This window comes from Aulonocara stuartgranti (genome assembly GCF_965226115.1).
Source record: "Aulonocara stuartgranti genome assembly, chromosome: 18".
NCBI lineage: Eukaryota > Metazoa > Chordata > Actinopteri > Cichliformes > Cichlidae > Aulonocara > Aulonocara stuartgranti.
In genome coordinates, this window is record NC_138954.1 from 9,178,051 (window position 1) to 9,199,239 (window position 21,189).

Genomic DNA, 21,189 nt, shown 5'->3' on the forward strand with positions numbered 1-21,189 from the left:
GTGTAGCAAACTGCAATGGTTTATTTTCTGCTGGTCTTTGTCTGGTTAATTTTTACAGTTACAATGTTGCACTTTCGCTGCCTTATTTAATCTTACTTCTCCAAATTTTTCTCTCTCCTGCCACAGGAACGTATCTGACCCACGAGGCCAAGGGCTCAGATGATGCCCCGGATGCCGACACAGCCATCATCAACGCAGAAGGAGGTCACTCCGGAGCAGAGGACAAGAAAGAGTACTTTATCTAGATAGAGAACAGAGTGGTGGAGGAAAGAAGCGGGAGGAGGCGGAGAAAAAGTTGGAGGACGTGGATTGGAGGAGAGGGGAAGAGTGAAGGAAAGGAAACTTCGATTTTTTTTCACGATGCTTCAGTTCTTCACTCTGTTGGAGGGATGATTGGGATGGGAATGGGGGGAAAGGACTCTGGGCTGAGTTGAGCTTCAGCTGGTACTACCCTCTTTGCATTGATACAGGGAAGTGAGATTTTGCACTGACATATGGATGAACTAATGTTACACTCAAACACACACACGAACATGCAACATACTTGTGTCAGTTAAGGGGTGAATCTGTTTTCACACAGACGTGAATGCTCATAGATGCTCAGAATAACAAACGGGAGCCTCCTACTAACACGCATCCGAATTCTGACACATTAACACATTGTCACACAAGCATCGTAGCCTATTTTGAACTGTCAGCGCCGTGAAAAATCAAAATTGTAAGTCACATTCCAACATGTCGAGCTGATATTCCACTTCTCAAACCTGTCTTCTCAACATTTAATCCAAACCAGGTCTGTCTATTCACTTTTTTTTTCTCCTCATTCTCTACATCTAACAAGGCAGAATCCCTCTATAAGCCTCCTCGTGACAGAGAAATCCATCTAAAGCAAATTATTACTGACAAACATAATCTCCCTCTCTCACGGTTTAATCTTTTTATGCCATCAAACCTCTTCCTACGTCCTCGCAAACCCCGGTACGAGCCATCGAGTTTTCCACAATGCAACGCCACAAAAACATGCAACACCCATGCAAAAACAGCATTCCCACCTTGTGCTACAAAGCCCAGGGGCTCCAGTATACATATATAAATATATATATATATAGAATTATATAGCATTCTTTTTACTTGACAGAAAATGTTTGGTGTGCTGTAAATACACTCTCTCTGTCCTGTTTCTGCCTTCTGTCTCTCCTTCTATCCCCCTTCTCTTTCTCTCTCCACCCCCCCTCTCCTGTAACTCATACAGTCTGTTACTGCATTACAGTATATACTTATATACTCAAAAAAAAGCCTGCCTGTTTTTATTACATGCGTGGAAATGCAGAGTCGAAATATCAATATCTGGGTAAAAAATAGAAACATAACAACAATGATGTTGCGATGAAGACTAACATTAACTGCAAATATTTGTATATTCTGATTTTCTTTGATCTTTTTTTCTTTTTTTCTTTGATCTCTTGGGGACTCGTGAGGGATTTTCTCTCGTCAGTGTCTCAGTATGTTACTGTCAGTGTTAACATTTTTACAGTGTTTGTCAGTTTGTCAGCCCAGGAGTCCATGAATCGAATTCCTAACTTGTATTTTGATTTTGATGTTCAGGTTTTCAACAATGTTTATGTACTTAGTTCCTTTTTTCGCTGATGAATGGAGTTTCTCCCTGCTTTGTCGGCTCTCTGCTCCTAAATGCTAATCAGCAGCACACCTTCGGTCGAGAGCTTTGAACGGCGACAAGTTGGTGGTGGAGTTTATCTTGAATTCTGCTGCCCAGTGTTTGTACTTGTGGACCACTGTGGCTTTCCTTCCAGCTGGCCCCGCTGATCCCACGGTTCACCTTCGCCGTTTTTCTCTCTGCAGCAGACTGCTTGTCTTGGCGAGGCCACCTGGCGCTAAATTCATTGAGTAGTGACATCATGACTTCCTCTAAGAGGTTGGCACATTTGCTGCTTTCAGAGGTGAAAATGCTTGCTTGCTTTTCCACTACAGGCTACATGCATTATGACAAACTTCCCGGCAAAAAACCTTTCTGTTACTGTTTGTTTTTTTTGTGTGTGTGTGTGTATGTGTGTTATTGCAAGCAGGAATCATTTACCAGCTTAGCAAAAGGTTCCCATAAATGCACAGTGTTTTATTAAGGTTGGAAGTTCGCCTTAGCACTGAAAGCTCCACTTGGCCCGGTCATTGAAATTGATTGCAATCTAACTAAGAGGCTCTGGGCTCTAGACTGTACACATGCCAAGCTTTGGTTTGGTGGGCAGGGTGCCGAGTCTGGGCGGCACTAACACTGAAGAAAGTCATTTAGTAACTTAAATGTCCTCTTCTCTTTTTTTCCCCCTCTGCTCTGCCCGTCCATTTCTTGCATTCTTTAATCAATCATCCCGTCTGCGTCCTGATCCACCTTCACCCCATGTCCCCTCTTCTCATCACTCGTCTCCCCCACTCCATCTCTGATTGATGTCTGATTCTCCTTCCTGGTCTCTCATCCACGAGTTCACATAGACGTACAGTAGAAGTAGCGTCTATAGCTTTGCTGGCGTGTGCTGATGGCTCTTCGAAGCACTGTTTGGGAGTGTTTGGAGAGGAATCCACTTGCTGTTGTTGTCAGTCTACCTATAGACAGTTATGTCTTTGATAGTTTTTGTACACATTTTATGGGAATGTTCAGGGAATGTGATTTTGCATTCCTTTCCCCGTGTTGTTGTTAACCGCTACCTAGCTTTCTTCTTTGTGAGCAAGTAGTATGTCTATAAGCTAGCTATTCTACAAAGGGTAATGCGACCTGAAGCAGGGTCAGCTGTTGTTCTTTTTTTCTGCCGAGAGCTCTTGGTGAGACTATTTAGTGACTGGTGATGTAGTAGCGAACCCGGGTTAAACAGTGCTTGGATTCTGTGTGTTTGAGCTTGCACTGTTTATCTGATGTTTGCTCTACAACACTCTTCTGCTATCATTTCACTGCTATCATGCCTGCAGATCAGAGGATTGGCTCTGTCTCACAGAGATTGTTGTCCACTTTGAAGATGTTACCATTGACTTGTATTTAACCTCAGTCTAGTTCTGCTCTGTGAATGGAGAAAGGAATATCTGACTCATACTCACCAAAGTGTAGTGTCTTTTAAAAACTAATGGACCTGTATTTGCCTGTAATTTATTGTCCTGTCCTTTGTCTTAGTTAGTCTGCTAGCATGTAGCTTGCATGAGAAATGGTTGGAAAGTGTAGATAGTGTTGCAGATGAGCAGCGATGACAAGTTCGTCTCCTGAGACGAGAAGCGGCGGCCTAACCGGCTGACCTCCCTGCTTTTCTCTGATCTGCAAACATGTCCCAGTGAAATCCGTCTGCACCGCCTCAACACAGCAGAAAAGCAGTGAAGCAACTGGCAAAGGACTCGTTATGCCCTTATCAAAACCACGTAGGGGTATAGTGTTGGACTGAGATTTGCACTCACGTCTAATTGCATTTCAGTGCATCAGTGCAGTAATGATTGACTGTCACCAGATGCCAGCAAACAACAGCTTTTCTTCTCCCTCCTCGGTCGGTACGAGCTGTCCTGCCCTTCCACCAGACGCGCCACCTCCTCTTCAGGCAGCCGCACACTAGCTGCCGCCCATCTCTTTTCATTTTGTAGAATAAGCCAATTAATTTTTAAATTATGTTTCATTAAAGTTGTGCATAATCTCATTGTTTTCATTTCAATTGATATCTTTTTTTCTTTCCTTGAATTTAGATGTTCCAAAACTTGAAGGTTAGACATTTAGTTTTTTGCATATGTTATTGTTTCAACAACGATTTTTAATTAATTTCATGTATATAGTGTTGCCTTTTACCAGATACTCTTACGAGCTACATACTTTGCACATACACTTTGGATACAAACACATCCACACACACATTTGGATATGCACAGCAGGCTTGATGTCTGTTACTATGGTGTATTTGTACATATGTGTGTGTGTGTGTGTGTGTGTGTGTGTGTGTGTTTGTGTATGAGTGTGAAGCGTGTAATAATTGACCCAGACAAACTTCAGATTTACTCTCATGTGTGTTGCATTCACAAAAATGTTCTTATTTCAGTAACTCAGACAATGTCTTTGTTCTTATCATTATTATTTTGAATGACAAGTCTTCCTTTTGAATAAATATCCATATCACATGGGAGTAGTGCTGTCATTTATGTTAATTTGTACTATGGCTGATGATGTCATCAAGGTGAGGCCCAACCGCATGCAGTGGTGGGTTTTGCATCTGTTGGCTGTTACGTTCATAAAGTATTTGTTTTTCGGGGTTACTTTTGTTAAAATAACAGTTCAGTTGTTGACTTCAATAAACATGCATTTGGGTTAATTTCACGTGTCTTATCATTTGTTCTTTATGCTGGGAAACAGTAAAAATTCCAGGTCTGAAATGCCCATTAGAGCTTTCTTATGAAACTTTTTTTTAATATGAAAGTGTGGTTAAACACATATTTTGCTAATCACATTTAATAACTCAGCACAGACTCGTCTTTCATGTTATTAGTACCTGTGTTTACTGTTTCACGCTGTAAAATTTTGTGGTCCCGGCAGTTTACTGCATCATTGAAAAATGCAACATTTTCTTAAAAAACTGAGACTTTTCAAGATCAAAGACCTCTAAGGCGCTCTCTGTTATTTAAGATTTTAAATGCCTTCATATTCATCATATCAGAGAAATATTTGTTGAGAATAGCTTCCTATCTCTCTCTGAACTAGATGGACTGGACAGTTTCTGATTCTAGACTCAATTTGAATCGAAGCATTGCGCCTATGGAAATACTCTTCAGCTAAAATATAAGAAATATATACATATATATATATATTTAAAAGAATATTATATGCTAGATCTGTAGTGATTTGATTAGGACTTTAAACAGGCTTATGAGATTTATGAGCTTTCTTTTCTTTGTCAGCGGATTCTGGTTTTTTTTTTTTCCTGTTTTTTTTTCTTTCTTTCCAGTGATTAAACATCTTACTTTTCATCAGTCTCTGTGCTTGAAAAACACTTTTCCCCCCAGAAAGTAATTGATGTGATAAAATGGCTCATAAATCTAAAAGCCACAGAATGAAGTTATCAACAGGTCCAGATGAGCCACACTGCATATTTTGTTTCTAGCACGCAGCTAAAAAGAAGGTCCAACAGATGGCAGTGCAACATAGTAAACTGAACACTCTTGTTTAAACAGAAATGATCTTTGGTTATAAAACTAAGAAAGCTACTGACTGATGTTCTCACTTAATTCTATTAACTTACATTGGACACTGGCAACAAAATTCATCTTATTATGTCTGAAACCGATTATTAAGTCTTTCTTTCTTCTGTGTGGTTTCCTTTCATTGCTCTTATCTTTCCCTTGCGTCCTCTCATTTAGTTTGCTCTGCGGTTTGGGGAAAATTGTTAGCACATGTTGGTACTGGAGGTTAATAATCAGCCTTATATTGTGCACATGCTACTGGTTAATTGCACAGTATGTAGTCGCATCAAAACAGATGGATGATGCGTGCTCTCCATTCATTTAAAGATAAAGAACTATTTTTTTGCGGAAGTTGTTCTACATATAAAAGCGCAGTTGGGATGAATAAACAGAATGCCGTTATAATAAATTAATTAGTTTTCACCCTCAGAAATGTGATCCCGCTCAAACTGAACAAAAATGCATTGATGTAGGTGCCAACAAATGCGTGCACTGCCAAAGCTGACCTCATTTGGGTGGTGAATTATGCAATTTTAACGCAATTTACATTTTGCTGTATTTGCAGGCAATGAAACTTCTTAGCTGCAATTAAACAGGTGTTCTGGTGGCTTTTACGCTTTAAAAATAAATAAATACAAATGAATACGAATTCCCTCTATAAGCAGATATTCCCATTAGCACACTGGATACGATCGGGCCACTGTTATTGCACTAGTCCTAATAGTAACAGTAATAGCAACATGTATAAATATTCAACATTCATGATTTTTTATGGTTTAGCTCTCAAAAGCTATTCAAAAACTCTTTTGCTGTGATTTGATGAGCAAAGAATTTACTCTAGTATTTTAAAACTATGATCGGCACATGAAAATCTGTAGTCCTGTCATCCATAGCCAGATATACACAATCTGGTATGAAATGATCAAGACGCCTAAAGCTTTGAACAATGCAAATTTCTGATCGTTTTTTATGTGAATCGAATTAATGTCCAGAATATCTGACTTAAACATTTAACTATCTACACTATCTACACTGCTTTGCTACTTTAATTTAAAGGTTACAAACTATTCACATCCATAATCTGCATAATCTGTGTTTTCATCCTTAAAGCAGCATTCATTTGTAAAGTTTAACACCTGACTTTTGGGTTTCTTTTTATGTTTTAAACGCAGTTCTTGTTGTGGCCGCAGCAGCGCCCTCCTCTCTGTTCTCTCTAAAACCGAGATTTGGAGCGGGAGGGGTGGAAGAGGTGGAGGTGGTGGTAGTGAAGGAGGGAGGGGGTGTGTGCTACTGATTGTATGAAAGGGGGGGGGGGGGCACATAGGAAGAGAGAGAGAGAGTAAGAGAAGAGAGGGAGAGAGGAATTCAGTCCTATTTAAATGGGAATCAAAAGCGCACAGAGGAAAAGGGACCAAGAGTGAGAAACAAAAAAAAGTGGAGTCAGGTTTAATTTACGCACGGAAAAAACTGAGACATAGTTTAAGAAAGACAAGGGCAATAGAATTAAAGAAGCATTGGATTTTTTTTTTCTAAATGTGTGTTTTTGCACTCTCATGACTCAAAGAGGATTCCGGTTAAATTCACCCGATCGGGAGGAATTGATGGTGTCTTGTTGGGGAGGCAGAGCCGAGGGGAGGAATCTGAATGCGCTCGGCTGAACCATGCCAGCTTTGTGGATCATAACTTTGGCGATCACTTTAAACCAAGGTGAGTGATGTTTAAAGACGCTCAGTTTGACCTGACTAAGACACGAGAAACTGAAAGTTTCTGATAAATACCCGATTTTCCACCCTTTTATTGTTCCCACTGTTTGTGCGGGCGTCTGTGAGCTTTGTGGGTCTCTTTCGGTCTGCGCTGGCAGTGCTTGTATATTTTGGATTTATGTCTGGCGATGAGTCCGTGCGCATGGTTCTCTGTGCGCGTGTTGTTACAGATTTGTGCCGCCCTGGACATCATCATCAGCCCCTCAGCCCGCAGAAGCTGAAGGGAAAGAGTCGTGGGGTTTTCGGGGTCTTTGCCCTGTTGGGGAAAATTAGATTTTAGAGTGCAGACACAAACGGCCCAGAGTGGCTGCATTCATTTTTCTTCAGTTACACGTTTGTGGGAGAGATGTGGAGCATCTGCAAACGACATTTCTTTGACGTGACCTTTAAAACGCATGGATAGAATTGGTTGACACATACGAAAACGCAGTGTGGGTCACACATGCGCGCTTGCCCATGCAAACACACATTGCGCATAACCTGCCAGCCGGGGGATGATTGATGAGGCGAGGATCCAATGCACAGTCTGGTCGCTGGGTTTTAACATAAGTCACACTGAATCAATTTCCAACACGTACGCGCACACACACATGCAGCATGCACGCGCTTGGCGCGATCGTGCCCTCAGTCTCTGTATCGAGCCTGTGTGCAGTGAGAGTAGTGTAAAGACCAGCGCAGACAACTGTCCCTCGAGAGAGAAAGTCGATGTGTGCGTGCGTGCGTGTGTGTCTGTCTCTCTGTGTGTGTTAGTACTCCTTCTTAGCATGCAGGTAGAGTCTTGCGTGCTCGTGTCCGTGTGCGCGGTCCTGCTGCAAACGTTCAGGTGCCAAGAAAAATTCATATTTTACCTTAAAGACGGAGACATATTCAGTGGACTGAAAGAGAGTCCCATTACTAATATTAATGTTCCTATTTATCGATCACCTTGATAGATTGCCCTCTCTCACACACACAGCGACACACACACACACACACACACCTCAGTGAATGAGCAGATGAGTGTGCGTTTGTGTTTGAGGGCAGTCACTGCTCCAAAGACAGAGGTGATTAATTGAGGTGGCCTGATGTGAACAGTTCAACCGTGTGTGAGAGAGTGTGTGTGTGTACCTGCTTCAGCACCTGGGTCCCTGGTGCTGCAGGCCGAGGGTGTGATGAACCACAGACAATGATCTACCTAGACAGTCAGAGGAGCTCCCAGAATGGAGCTGAGCCGACCACCCCATAGGATTATAACAGAGCAGGACATTCGTGCTTCACGCAAGAAGGTTAAAGATGTTACAGAATAATATGTCAAAGTCAGAATATCTGAAATTGAAGATTAGAAAAGAGATCTGATTAACTGGTGTCATGGCTACAAGGAGCACTGGTAATAAGCTTAATTGAAGAGAAGGAGAGACATGGGTGAAGTATATTAAAGTTTGTTTTTTTGTAGAATAAAGAGAGAATAAAGCAAACCAAACAGAGCAGGGTCACCAAAGAAAATAACAGAACAGCAAAACAGCAGAGAAGCTCTCAGCTCAGAGGAAAGGTGACCAGAACTGAGTTATGTCAGATGGAGGAGAACAAGAAGAAACATAATGAAGTAAAAACACGGGAGAGAACAGAAGCAAAATGGATCACGACAAATTAGAAAAGAATATAAGAAGGAGCAGAACAGAAGAAATGAGAGAAAAGACGAACAAAACAACAGAACCAGCAGAGGAGGTTAGAAAAAGTGTACATCAGGGGTTTCAGACATGATACCTGCTGGCCAAAATCACCATAATCCAGTGCAGTGGATGTCTTTGCAAGGTTTTTGGGCTTTTTGCTGTATTTTGAAATGCTGTGCTGCAAGTCACCTTCTTCGTGGCAAAAACATTACCATACTACGTCAAAGCAAAGTTGTTAAGTGAAGGAGTCAATCCTAAACATGTTGTTGATGACAGAAGCATTTCTTTGTCATGACACTATAATGACTTAGAAGGAAAATTTAGACATATCTTTCTTAAGTCATCACCATCTGTTTACAAAATGAACTGCCTGGAAATTCATGGTTTATTACATGTGAACTTTTAGAAAAGCTCACTTGTATTTCTTTATGCTAAAAGAAAGAGAACATTTTGTAGACTTTTTAGGAGATTCTACTGGTCTGGCCCACTGGGACGCTTGTGGCCGATGAACCAAGGTGATTTTGACAACACAGGCACAGAACCTGAGAGCAGAGAACAGAGCAGAACAAAAACATAAAGAGAACAGCAGCGAACAGACGAGAACGGAGCAGAGAAGCAGATCAGTGTTTCCTGCTGAGCTGGTGTAAGCCTGTAAATGTGATCAGAGGGAATCCGTCCCCTACATGCAGCATCTGCAGCTTAATGTGTGTTTAGCCTGTTTGGACTCTTCCAGGTGCCTTTTTGCTTGAGTTGAACATTTTTGCAGCCTGATCATGCAAGCAAGGCAAGGAAAGCAATTCTTGCACTGCAAGCACCTGTCCCATCTCTCGTCTCTCTCTTTCACACACACACATTCACACACACACACACACACACACACACACACACACACACACACACACACACACACGCATAGACACACATATATACACTTTCTTTTTCTCCTATATCTCCCCCTCCTCTTCCTTCCACTCTTTTCGCTCATCACAAGAATAGAGCAGAAGCGCAGATGTAAAGAGACAGGCCAAAAGACAGAGAGATGGAGGCAGAGAGAGACGACGAAAGGAAGAGACAGCGGGGTTCAGTCCTAATCTGTTGACAAGAGGGGATGCTTGAGGATAAACAGAGGCAGAGCAGGAGTGCTCAGGAAGCAGAGAGGGAGAGAAAGAGAAAAGAGCCCTACTGGCTTCAGTCTCTGCTTCCACAGCAACCCAGCTGGACCATCAATGTTTGATGGTTTACATCAGCAAAGATTTACACCCAAACTGGGCTCCAGGGGCACCCAAGGATCCTCAGAAAGGCTTCTCAAGATGTATTTAGAAATGTTCAGTCAAAAGCAACCGGACTTCCTTTTTACCTTCAACCGAAAACACTTTCATTCAAATCATCTTCAAAAAATGTAAACTTTAAGATGACCTGGATAACGGCAAATCTTTACAATCCCTCGAATTGTTGATTTGACTCGCTATGACTTCGTACAGTAATAGACTCTGTGAGGCAAATGATTAGTTTCAAGCTCTCTACTGTAACGCCCTCAAACAGTTGTATAATTCCTCTCTGAATCATCAAGATAACAAAAATACTCTCTGATGGGGGTTTATGGGTGAAGACATAAATCTTTTTTGGCATTTACAGCATGTAAAGATTTGGAAAACTGCACAACAACACAGTTATAGCATGTGTAGTTAACGGGAACATTTATATGTAATGAAACTATCTATTTAAAAATTAAGTTTCACGTCTCAAAGATAAATACTAATGGATTTCTTCTACCACTACTACCTAACAGTAACAACTGTTACACTCGATCTGTGATTTTATTACAGTGTTTCAAGTAGGTGTGTCCGGAAAGTTCTGACATCAGTATGAGTGAAGAGGGTCATGTTGATGGGTGTAACATGGCAGCCAAGGCGGGCTGGACCTTTGATGCTCGTTGTTTCCCTCTTCTCTTTCCCTATATTTCAATTTTCCCTCAATTCTCACTGTCATTACAAAGGCAAAATACCAAAACTAAAAAACTAAAACAACAAAAAAAGAAATTTTAGGCTGATTTGACCTAATTTTGTTTTAGTATTTTTGGCCAAACTTTTCCTCATTGTATGGATGGGATACTCATTTTTACATGACACAATAAACCTGAGCGTTAAACAGTGTTTTAAATAAAAATTGAGGTTTCATATTATCACTACTGAAATAAGTAGTTCCCCTATTTATATCAGTAGAATTCATTCAGAACTCTTCTAAGGAGCTTAGAAAGAAAAGCGTCTGGACTTTGTTAAGTTGCTTGAAGACATTTCACCTCTTATCCGAGAAGCTTCTTCAGTTCATTTTTCATTTACAGTTCTTTCTCGGATGAGAGGTAAAACATCTTCGAGCAACTTAAAGAAGTCCAGACATTTTTTTTTCCAAGCTCCTTAGACTATGATGACCTGGATGACTGAGAACCTTCACAGACATTCAGAACTCTTGTTATTGCATTTGGGATGCCACTGTGCAAAATTAATAAATTAATAAGTCAAGGTCATCTGCAAAGAAGTTGAACCTTCTTACCTTATCCTGTTAAATGCACCCTGCAGTAGGCTGCTGGCTTTTGCAAGTCACATATCTGCATGGCATGATAAGCGTTTGAAATTAGTTAATCATGACATCAATTATATTTGATTGCCTCAACTTGTTCCTACCACTGCATCGCCTTGTGTTTTTTGTTTTTAGACCCAGTACTTTTATACAAACAAATCTACAGTCTACAATGAAATTACAAAAACAAAGCACACTTTGAATTTCAGCCTTCAAAGGTCTGGGGCCTCAGAGCAGCACCTCACTTTACAACAGATTACAAAAGAGCTTTTGTCAGCACCAAATCCAAACAAATGGCTTCTTGTGCACCGTTGTAAATATCAAAACTTTTGAACAGATATTAGATACATGCGCGAGCAATATTTATTTGCACCGGTGCTTCTATTCACTATACACAGCTACTGCACATGCACTTCACTTTAATGACTTTTATCATCTAAAGCACAACTGATGAGTGTTTCTTGCATGAGCGGCTTCAGGATGAATCAACCTTGGCCATTAGTGCCATAGTGTACTGATCGTACCATAAAAACAAGTATACAAGGTTGGCTGACTATGTTGTTCTAATTGGGTTGTAAAAAAAACACATCACTGAAGAAAACTCTGTACTCGCCAATGAAAATAATTAAAAATAGCATGAGAAACCTTGTTTAAGAGCAGAGGTTCAGACAACATGATGGCAAGTGGAGCTTCTCTGTATATGTGTGTGTGTGTGGGCCTCTTCCCAAAGCCCTGCAGTACCTGACAGATCTGATATCCTTATGGTTGGAGAAGCATAATCTGAGGTGACAAGGAGCAGCAATTAAAATAAATAAATAAAATAACCGCCACAATTAGTTGCCGCTTAATTCACTACGATGCCCCAATAATCCAGTGATCTAAAATGATGGCGGCAAATTCCCCCTTCCCTCCTCTGCACAGGCTGATGTGTTTGTTGGAGTGAAAGACGGAAGAGTCTGCAGAGGCTAACAGAGGGCTTCTGCTGGTATTAGGGCTGACACCCATCAATCTGTCTATAGATATGTCATCCTAGATGAGGAAGGGGTCATAAACTGAGAGAGAAAGGGGAATGAAGAGAAGAATACATATACATGAGAAGATAAAATAAGGGACAAGAGATGAGAAGGAGAAGAGAGAAGAAAAGAGGATGATGGCAGGAGAGTAATTCAAACTGGAAAAAGAGTAGTGTGAGCTGGATTGAGAGATCAGAGGGGGAAAGTGGTGGGATAAGATGAGAGAACACGAGAACAAGAGAAGGGGATCTGGGTTAGAGAGATAGAATTGGAGGAAGAGGACAGATAAGGAGTGAAGGAAACTGGTAAAATAAAGAAAGGAAAGGAAAGGAAAGGAAAGGAAAGGAAAGGAAAGGAAGCTTTGCGGGAATGAAAAAATGAAGAGGAGGAAAATGAACTATATGAGGGCAAAATAGGAAAGGATTTTTGGTGGGAGAACCAGGGTAGAAAGGTGAAAGAGCCATAGAAATGATGTGAGCCATTTGTGTGGAGATAGAGGAGAAGAAAATAGAGGAGGAATGGATGATTGCGAGACATAAATCTGGAAGACAGAAGAGCAACAGTCTTCTATCTATGATTAGAGGAGGCAGGAAGATATATGAAAGAAACATGAACAGAAGGAGAGCACAAGGAAAAGGAAGAAATGAGATTCTGAAGTGTAGCCGAGATGCGTAGTATGAGGTGAATTTGGCTTAGAAGAGTAAAAAAGACTGACTGAATATAGCAGAGTAGGAGACTATAAAGGGGAAGTGGAGATTAAGGGTGAAAGAGGAGAAGAGAAGGGCTGTTGGAGCAATGGAGGGGAAGAAATGAGGAAGACGATAAAATAGAGGCGCAGAACAGAAGAGAAGGAGTGGGTAGATTAGTAGTATAGGGGGCGACAAACAGGAGATGAATAGTTAAAGGAAGCAGAGAGACGGAGAAAATGCTGAATAGAGGGAGAAAGAAGCATTAAGAGGGGAGTTTGGACATAAGAGGACAGCAGGATTATAGATTAGGGAAGGATATACATTTTGGTAGGAAAGACTAAGAGGAGGATGAAGGAAATTCTAAAAAGATGGCAGAAAGAGAAAAGGCAGCAGGGTTGGAGAGGCCAATGCAATATATGGATTGGAGCAAAGGAGCAAGAAAATGGAGAAGTACATCAGGCATGAGAAGAAAAGTGGGTGAGACTGGAGAGAAATTTGCAACGAAGGAGAGAGAAAGGATGTGGAACCTAAAAAAGGGCACTAATAGAAGAAGAAGAAAAAACGGAGGAAGAAGGAAGATGCAGTAGTGTTGATGAAGGCAGGAATGAAATGCAGAGGAGGAGTGGGAGTTAACGGGAGTGAAAGAGGGGGAGAGCAGGTTTGGGGAGCAGAGATTTATGTGTGGAGAGGGTTGCTGCTCGGGAGCACAGGGAAACAGCCAGGCCTATTATAGATGGGGCTCTCCTGGGAGAGCAGGGCCTGGAGTTTTCCAGGCATTTCCAGCATATTTCACCGCTGTTCCAAGCAGCACGCTGCAATGCACAAAGCGCCGCCTTCGACCACAGTCCTCAGCCCTCCAAGGATAAATAAAGTGGGTCTCCTTTCTCTGCATGAGTATTCAATAAAAGTGATAAAAGGCTGGAAGTAACCCTTCTTAGCTTATTTGGATGGAAAAGTGAGAAACCAAACTGGCCACCCTCTCCAAGGAGAGGCTTTCAAAGAAATGCAGACATCAAGCATAAAAGCACCAAAAGCATAAAAGTGCTTCCTTTTATATGAGGAAGAATGTCAACGAAAAAGGGCTGTGAGATCAAATAAGCTCAGTGTGGAGGTAGTTTATGTTTCTGCCTCTCTCTCTCTCCCCCTCCGTTTCTTTGTCTGCCTGTGTTTTCTCTCGCTCGCTGGCTGTCTGAGAGACTCGTGTGGAGGTGAGAGAGAACAATTGAATGGGCCTCCCACATAAAATCCATTCAGAGACATCTTGAGGAATAAGAATGAGAAATTGTCCGGCGCAGTGAATTAAATCAATCTGATCCATTACAAGATCACTATCACAAGGTTTTCCCTTTTGTCTTTGCCCTGGATTATGCATGCTGCTGGATAAATGTGTGTGTTTGTACCTTATGCAACACCGTATTACAGCATTCCTCGTAATCAATGAAACAATTACTCAATTAAACGAGGTCGTAGCAAAAGGATTATTGACTTGTCACATTTACATTTTTGATAATTGACTATGCTTGCTGGGTATTAGGCTTAATGCTTTGACTAAAAGGTGGCCAAAGGGTCTCCGAAAACAGAAAATCATGCAAAAACTGTGGAATAAAATTTTTAAAAAGTAGCAAAATCTTTTTTGCGCTGAATGGTATGTAAGTGGTAAGAGTTTATCATGGTTTAAACTTTAAATTGTCTCAGGATTACATATCTATTTCAAAGAAAAATAAAACTTTCCAGTTGTGAATTTCCTAACCCTTACCCTTATCAGAAACATTATCAGGTAGAGACATGGATCCTGAAATCAATGAGAATATTTGTCTTGTCTCTGTTCTCAAAAAGCCAAAAAGGGAAATGTGAACCAATCATGTTGCTGGACGGATGCACAGATGTTTCAATTGTGGGTATATCTACTCACTGAGCAGTGATTCTATCTATAGATGCAGTGTTTTTTTTTACATCCCAGTGATGACTGAAGTAAAAGTTGTGGTTCTCATACCACTAATTCAATGCTTGGACTAGACTGAAGTAGCTGCTGTTTCTAAGAAGACTGCTGAGTGACAAGACTTGCTCTTAAAAGGACTTTGCCAATATCGGTTTTACACACCTTACTAAATCCCAACCACAACAGAAACAGTTGAGATAATATTTCCTTCCAGTCGAAAAGGAAACCTTCAAATCAACTGTCATTCCTGAGATTTTTGTTGTCTTAGCTACTTGATCTCGATCCAACCAGAAAGCTATGAATAAAAAGAAAAACAGAAACAAATCTCATGTTCAGTTATTGCAAAAGGTCTGACTGTGTGTTTCAATATGTAATTCAGCATACATTGGATCTATGAAAAGCAGGTGGTACAATGATGCAGTGATGTACCTCTTTTTGCATGGTCGTAGCAGGAACAGGCTTCGTCTCTCTGAATTAGATGAGCGGCTGAAAAGATGGATGGACGGCAGTAGAGCCAACTCTTTATTGCCGTTGTAGAAATGCTCCTCAGTGCAACAAGTTCTACACTACACCAACTACATACACTGAATATATAACACCAGGTCTTTGCATTTCAAGTTATTTCTTGACTAAGTTACTAAAGTCTACGAAGACCACATATCGTACTTAAACGAAAGCATTTGCCAAAGGAAAAGTTTGCCATTTTTAATAATTTCTTTTTCACATATCCAGTGTGTAGTGAACATAATTCCAATTTTTCACACCCTACAGACCGAGTATCCACTGGCACCATTTTCACTTAATTTAAAATTTAGCGCCTTCCAATCTTTTCCACTGAGACTTTTTCAAACTTATTTCCCTTATCAGAACTTGTGTAACCAAATGATTTTATTGCGTAGGCACCACCACCAAGACATTTTTTTTTTTTGATGGCTCAAAGTATCTCTTTTATTTCTTTTCCTTTGGTGGATTTTAAATGGTGATAAAAGAAGCAGCAGCAATTTAAAGATGGAGATGGACAACATGATTACAGATGATGAAAGCCGGTATCCATCACCACCCACTCTGTGTGTGTTTCCATCCAGCCTATGTCTGTCTATCTGCGTGTTCCTCCTCTCTCCCCTCTTATGTTTTAATGTAAGTCGATAGCCATCAGGAACTGATAACACCCCGGGCTCCACTTCACTTGGCAAGGCTAGATGAGGCAAAGAGAGCGAGGAGAAGGCGAGAGCCGGGTTGGCTGAGGTGTTGGTGTGGGTGGGGAGGGTGGTGACACTATCTCCCCTCGGTGAAGCCTGATACGCTCCAGTGCAGGAGAGATAAGCGAGCAGCTCTCAGCGGTGGCAGCGAAGGGGGACAGTGACGTCACGCTGCTTGTCTCTTGTTCCCTGTGGCGCTGGAAGAAGTGATGGCGTCACAGGTGGAGATTATGTCAGTGGAAGATTTGCTATTGTTCAGGAAAGGAAATTTGACTGAATCGTTGTGACTTTATACTTTTGGAAGAGCTGCACGTTTGCACTGGTTGTCGTGATGTTTGTTTGTAACTGGGTGTTTTTGCAGGAAACTTGCAGGAAAAGTAAACAGGTGTTACTCATGATACAATATAATCATTCAGCTGTGAAGGTGCCTGCAACCAAGGTAGCTAATTGAATTGAATTAAATCCAGTCACTGTGAATTTCATTATTTATACCTGTGCTTTTCCTTCTGTGAAATGTCATAATGTATTTTATGAAAAACACTTTATGCTCTGTCTCAGATTGTGTCCTCCTGTACTTGTGCTCTCTATTCTGGGAGCATAAATGCGCTCACACTACCAAGTGCAGCTACATGAAGTGCTCTATGAGTACAAAGATGGTGTACTAATAATGGTCATAAAGTTCAGATGGAATGCTGTACACTCCTTGCCCTCAGTGGTTGCCACTTTGGCTATACAGTGACAAGGTGGGAGACCACCACCAACAGTTTTCAGCCATCAGGGAGGATACAATGCCAGCTTTGATGAAGCTTTTCAGGCATTACAGGTAAACCTTGCATTATCAGCACTTTTAAGTATTTTTGTGTAAAACTGGCTTCACTGTACAAGAATTTTTTATGATGTGCTGTCAGATGCACAACAAGTTGCAAATGTAGGCAATAGCCAGTGTAAGAGTGCAAACATAATTTCTGGTAAGTGCCCAATGAATCATGTTTGATTTGAGATAATATTAGTCTGTATAGTCTAGGCCTACTACACAAAAGTAACTAAACTGAGACACACTATTAAAGTGCTTACATAAACATTTTAGGGACCTAAGTCCCTTTTTGTGGACTAAAATCAGATTTTCCAAAGGTAAACAGTTAAATTTAGAGTTACCGTTTTTATACTAGTGAGAAAACAATGTTGTTCTTGAAGCCTCTTTATTCAGGACCCAACATGAAATGCCTCTGAACAGTTATTTTGAAGCATTAAGTTAAACTTCTGTATGTTAAACATTATGTTAACCATTACCTTTAATTTCAGTGGTGACTTGAACATAAAACCACTGTGCACACAATCACTGTCAAATCTCAAATCAAAAGCTCTTAGCCTTTCTTTCTTTTTCTTTTCTTTTTATTATTGTGGATGTTTTACGTCTACCACTGTGTTTGCTTTTTGCAGAATTAGATTCTGATGGATTCAGTTCTGGGTTGTTTGAGTGCCCCGTTTCTCTTTCATAATGTCTCCAGCGCAAAAGACAGAAGGCAGTTTTGTCACGCTGAAAGAGAAGTTTGTATTATGCATGTTCATTAAGAAAAGGCACTTTCAGGACAGATTTTGTATATTCATATTAAGTGTGCGTGTGTGTGCAACAGTAGGACCGTTGAAAGCGGCTGTGTGTGCGTGCGTGTATAGGGTGGATGCGGCAGGTGGAGGTGGGGGGAAGGTGAAGAAAGAAAGAGATTGCAAGTTGTTGGTTTATGTGTATGTTCTTGTGCGAAAATGAAAACCAGCATCATACAGAGAGGGCCAAATGGGAATAAAAGAGTAGGTCTGCTCGCTTGTGATTGAGGCAAAGCAAGGAAATGAGAGAGGGAGAGAGGGGGAGGGAGGTGGGTGAAAGAGAGAGGAAGTGAGGGAGCAAAAGTGAGCGTGTTGGGGAGAGCTAGAGAAAATGATAATTTCTTAGCTCTTCTTTTAAATAAGTCTGTTTCTATAGCAACCATCCAACCAGCCACTGGAGAGAGAGAGAGCAAGAGGGAGAGCGAAAAGGAGGGAGAGCGAGAGAGAGAGAGAGAGAGAGAGAGGGGGGGGTGGGGGAAGAGGGGGTGCACCGGAGAGATAGAGGGAAGGATAGAAAGAGAGAGAGAGTTACCATAGCAACGGAGGAAGAGGGAGAAAAAGAACTTGAAGAAACTTTAAAAAAACATGTTGGGAGAAAAGGTAGAAGGAGAGATATGCAAAGGAAGAGTGAATTTACAGCAGATAGTGCTGGGTAAATTAATTAAAAAGGCAATGAATTACTCTGTGAAAAGGGGGATATATCACTTTACTTATGGAAATAGGAGTTAGTTTAAATGAGGACTTCCTGCTTAACTTGCAATTGGCCACCATGCCAACACTTCTGTAGCAATTAATCACGTCCAACCAGGATATTTGTCGAAATACTGAAGACTGTGAAGTGTACAAAAAACAAAAATTAAGTGACGTTATCCAGTGGTAGTGAATTGCCACTTCTGTCTTAGCATTTCTAAAACTAGATGTGACAAATGAAACTGAGTGAGCATGCACCCAGGGGCGTAATTTCCAAGGGGGTTTAGGGGGGTTATGACCCCCGCAATAATCAAACCCAACCAATGTAACCCCCCTAATAAAATTATGAATTATCTTGCATAAATAGGCTGTTGATTTTCTTTACTCATTTCAGTTATTACCAGCAAAATAGTTGCATGTTTAATCATCTGGGAATTTACCCTGATTTATTTATTTATTTAGACAGAGATCTTGACTTCTCGACAGCCAGACTTCTTTTTGGGACCAAGTGGAGTCTCCCCCTGCTGGCCATCAGAAAGAATGCAGGTTTGCGACACATCAGCCTTGCTGCAAAATCTAGCTGATCATAATAAAATTATTATGAGTAGCTGTTTTAAAAAATGTATTTTTTTAAACATGAGTCTGGTAAGTTTTGTTCCGCTTTAATAATTTTTAATATGATACAAATTGTTTTAAAATGAAATTCATCAGAAAGAAATTAAAATAAATTTATAAATGTGTTTTTTCAGGACACTATTTTTGAAACAAACTTCCACTTTCTTTGTGGAAGTTTGCATGTTCTACCTGTACATGGGTTTTGTCAGGTTCTCCAACATCTTTCCACAGTCCAAAGACGTGTATGTTAGCTTAACTGGTCATTCTAAATGGTTGTCTGTCTTGATGTTAGCCCAGTATGAAACCTGCCTCTCATCCTATCAGAGCTGCGATAGGTTTCACATAAGGAGTCAAGAAAATGGATGGATGGATAAGAGCAGCTTCCAGTCCTTCTGTCCAAATCCTCTACAACCATGGGACATTCTTCATATTTAAAAAGGGCAAACTGTGTCTTAACAAGCAGTCAGCAAACAATTCCGATGAGTGTTCGTAGCCTCCAAAAGTCATGTTCAAGGCTGGACAAACAATTTCTTATTTTATTCTCAACAGTATCAAATCAGTTGACTGAGACGTGTAAAAGTAAAAAAGATTTTGTTGCCTTACTGCTCAAAACTATAAAAGTGAAATAAAAAAATAGTAAGTAGAGTGGTATGACTGCACTGTATAGAGAGAGGGAGACAGTGATATGAGCTGTAGTGATAACAGTGGGTATATGGCTGCTGCCTGATTGTCCATTCTCAACTCTTGACCACACATGACCTCCATCATTGTGTGAGTGAGCAGAGAGAAACACAGACAGGGAGACAGAGAGAGGGGGAGAGGATTGATTGGGAGTCCCAGAGTTCAGACAGCTCTGACCACAGAGGCCTCGAACTGTTTCCCTGAAAGCGCCGAAGCTACATGGTGATCCAAAATAGGAACCGACAAGGGTCGTGTGGGGAGAGAGGGTCAGAATTCATTATCCTGCTGGAAACTTTAGTGCTGTCAATATAAGTGGCAAATTTAATATACGAAACATATAAGAATTTAAAGCTAATTGCCTAAACAAGCGAACAGAAAGAAGACTAATTTAATGGTTTTGTGACAAGAACGATTTTCATTTAGCACTATGAATGACCTTATGGTTTGGGCGTGGATAATGTGTGGCAATCAAGAATATTGTTTTGGGCACAATGGTGATCAAAAGGGAAGTAAAGTGACATGGGGTGCATTAGGATAGTGCTATTCGATGCTTGTTGCACATACAGTGCCAGTGCACCATCAGTGTTGAAAACTATGAGCTCTATGCATTTATATGGCATCATGGCAACAAATGCAGGTCCTGCAAAATCAGGAGGAAGCAACACAGCGCAAATGTTTTATTATTTATTATATATAGCATAAACACCAAAACACGAAAGTCCATAGACGAGTCAACTGAATTCACTGCAGTCATCAAACCATCACCAATCACGAAAAAACTCTCTGGTCAAAGGCCTATGACCATGACACAATGATGATGTGGGTGTTGAAAAGCAACAGCAGGTGTGCTTCTGCTACAAATAGGCAGGGGTCATGTACAGTCGACCCCTGCCTATTTGCAATTCAGTATTTGCGGATTTGTGGATTTTAAAGTTATTTGTGGAAAATTCGCCTATTTGCTGATTTTTTTCGTCGAGCATATCTAAAATATTTATTAATTATTTACATGTCATTTTCATGTCTAAATACATTTTTCATGATTTAAAAAAAGTTGTGTTTCTCTACATGGGGAGATAGCATCGACAGACACGGAAGTGTCAGTAAAATGTTCTGAGCCAGATGGCTTTGAAATGATATTGAAGTGTTTTAGGATGATAGTTTAAGGTATATTTGGTGTTGAAATAGTATAATAGGCATTTATAAGTGTTTTTAGAGGTGGTCTCAGCTAATCGTGTGCCGTTGTGGTCCCTAACCCCCGCCTATACCGGGGGTCGACTGTACTTTCGACTACTTTCGCTGCTACATGTCATCCATGAGTCACAGATGGTATTCATTATCCTCTAATGCACTTATTTATGGGTGTTTTTATCCCAAGGTGACAAATACTATTGTAGTGCCAGAAGTTGCTGGTGTCACAAAGAGATAGGCACATGATGTACTAGCTGTGGTAGTGTTGGAGCCAAATAAATGACAGAGAAGGCAAGAGGGGCAGAGGTGGCAAAAATGAAGTTTGTGGATCATGAAGGATCGTGCTGTGCTTGTGAGCTTTCCATTTGATCTTATT

General features: G+C 40.8%; 2 protein-coding genes across 10 annotated transcripts in view; both read left to right on the plus strand.

Moving 5' to 3' along the window:
* cadm3 (cell adhesion molecule 3) overlaps positions 1-4,343 on the plus strand; it is a 116,380-nt gene extending 112,037 nt beyond the window's left edge. For all 8 annotated transcript variants that reach the window (XM_082512485.1, XM_082512488.1, XM_082512489.1 and 5 more), the window contains one exon: positions 127-4,343. In XM_082512485.1, coding sequence (XP_082368611.1) covers positions 127-245 — 119 coding nt within the window. In that variant the 3' untranslated portion in view covers positions 246-4,343. The remainder of the gene's footprint in view (positions 1-126) is intronic.
* A 2,194-nt stretch (positions 4,344-6,537) lies between these two features.
* The window catches only part of kirrel1b (kirre like nephrin family adhesion molecule 1b), an 82,550-nt gene continuing 67,898 nt past the window's right edge, over positions 6,538-21,189 (plus strand). For both annotated transcript variants that reach the window (XM_082512478.1, XM_082512479.1), the window contains exon 1: positions 6,538-6,915. In XM_082512478.1, the coding sequence (XP_082368604.1) occupies positions 6,870-6,915 (46 nt within the window). In that variant the 5' untranslated portion in view covers positions 6,538-6,869. The remainder of the gene's footprint in view (positions 6,916-21,189) is intronic.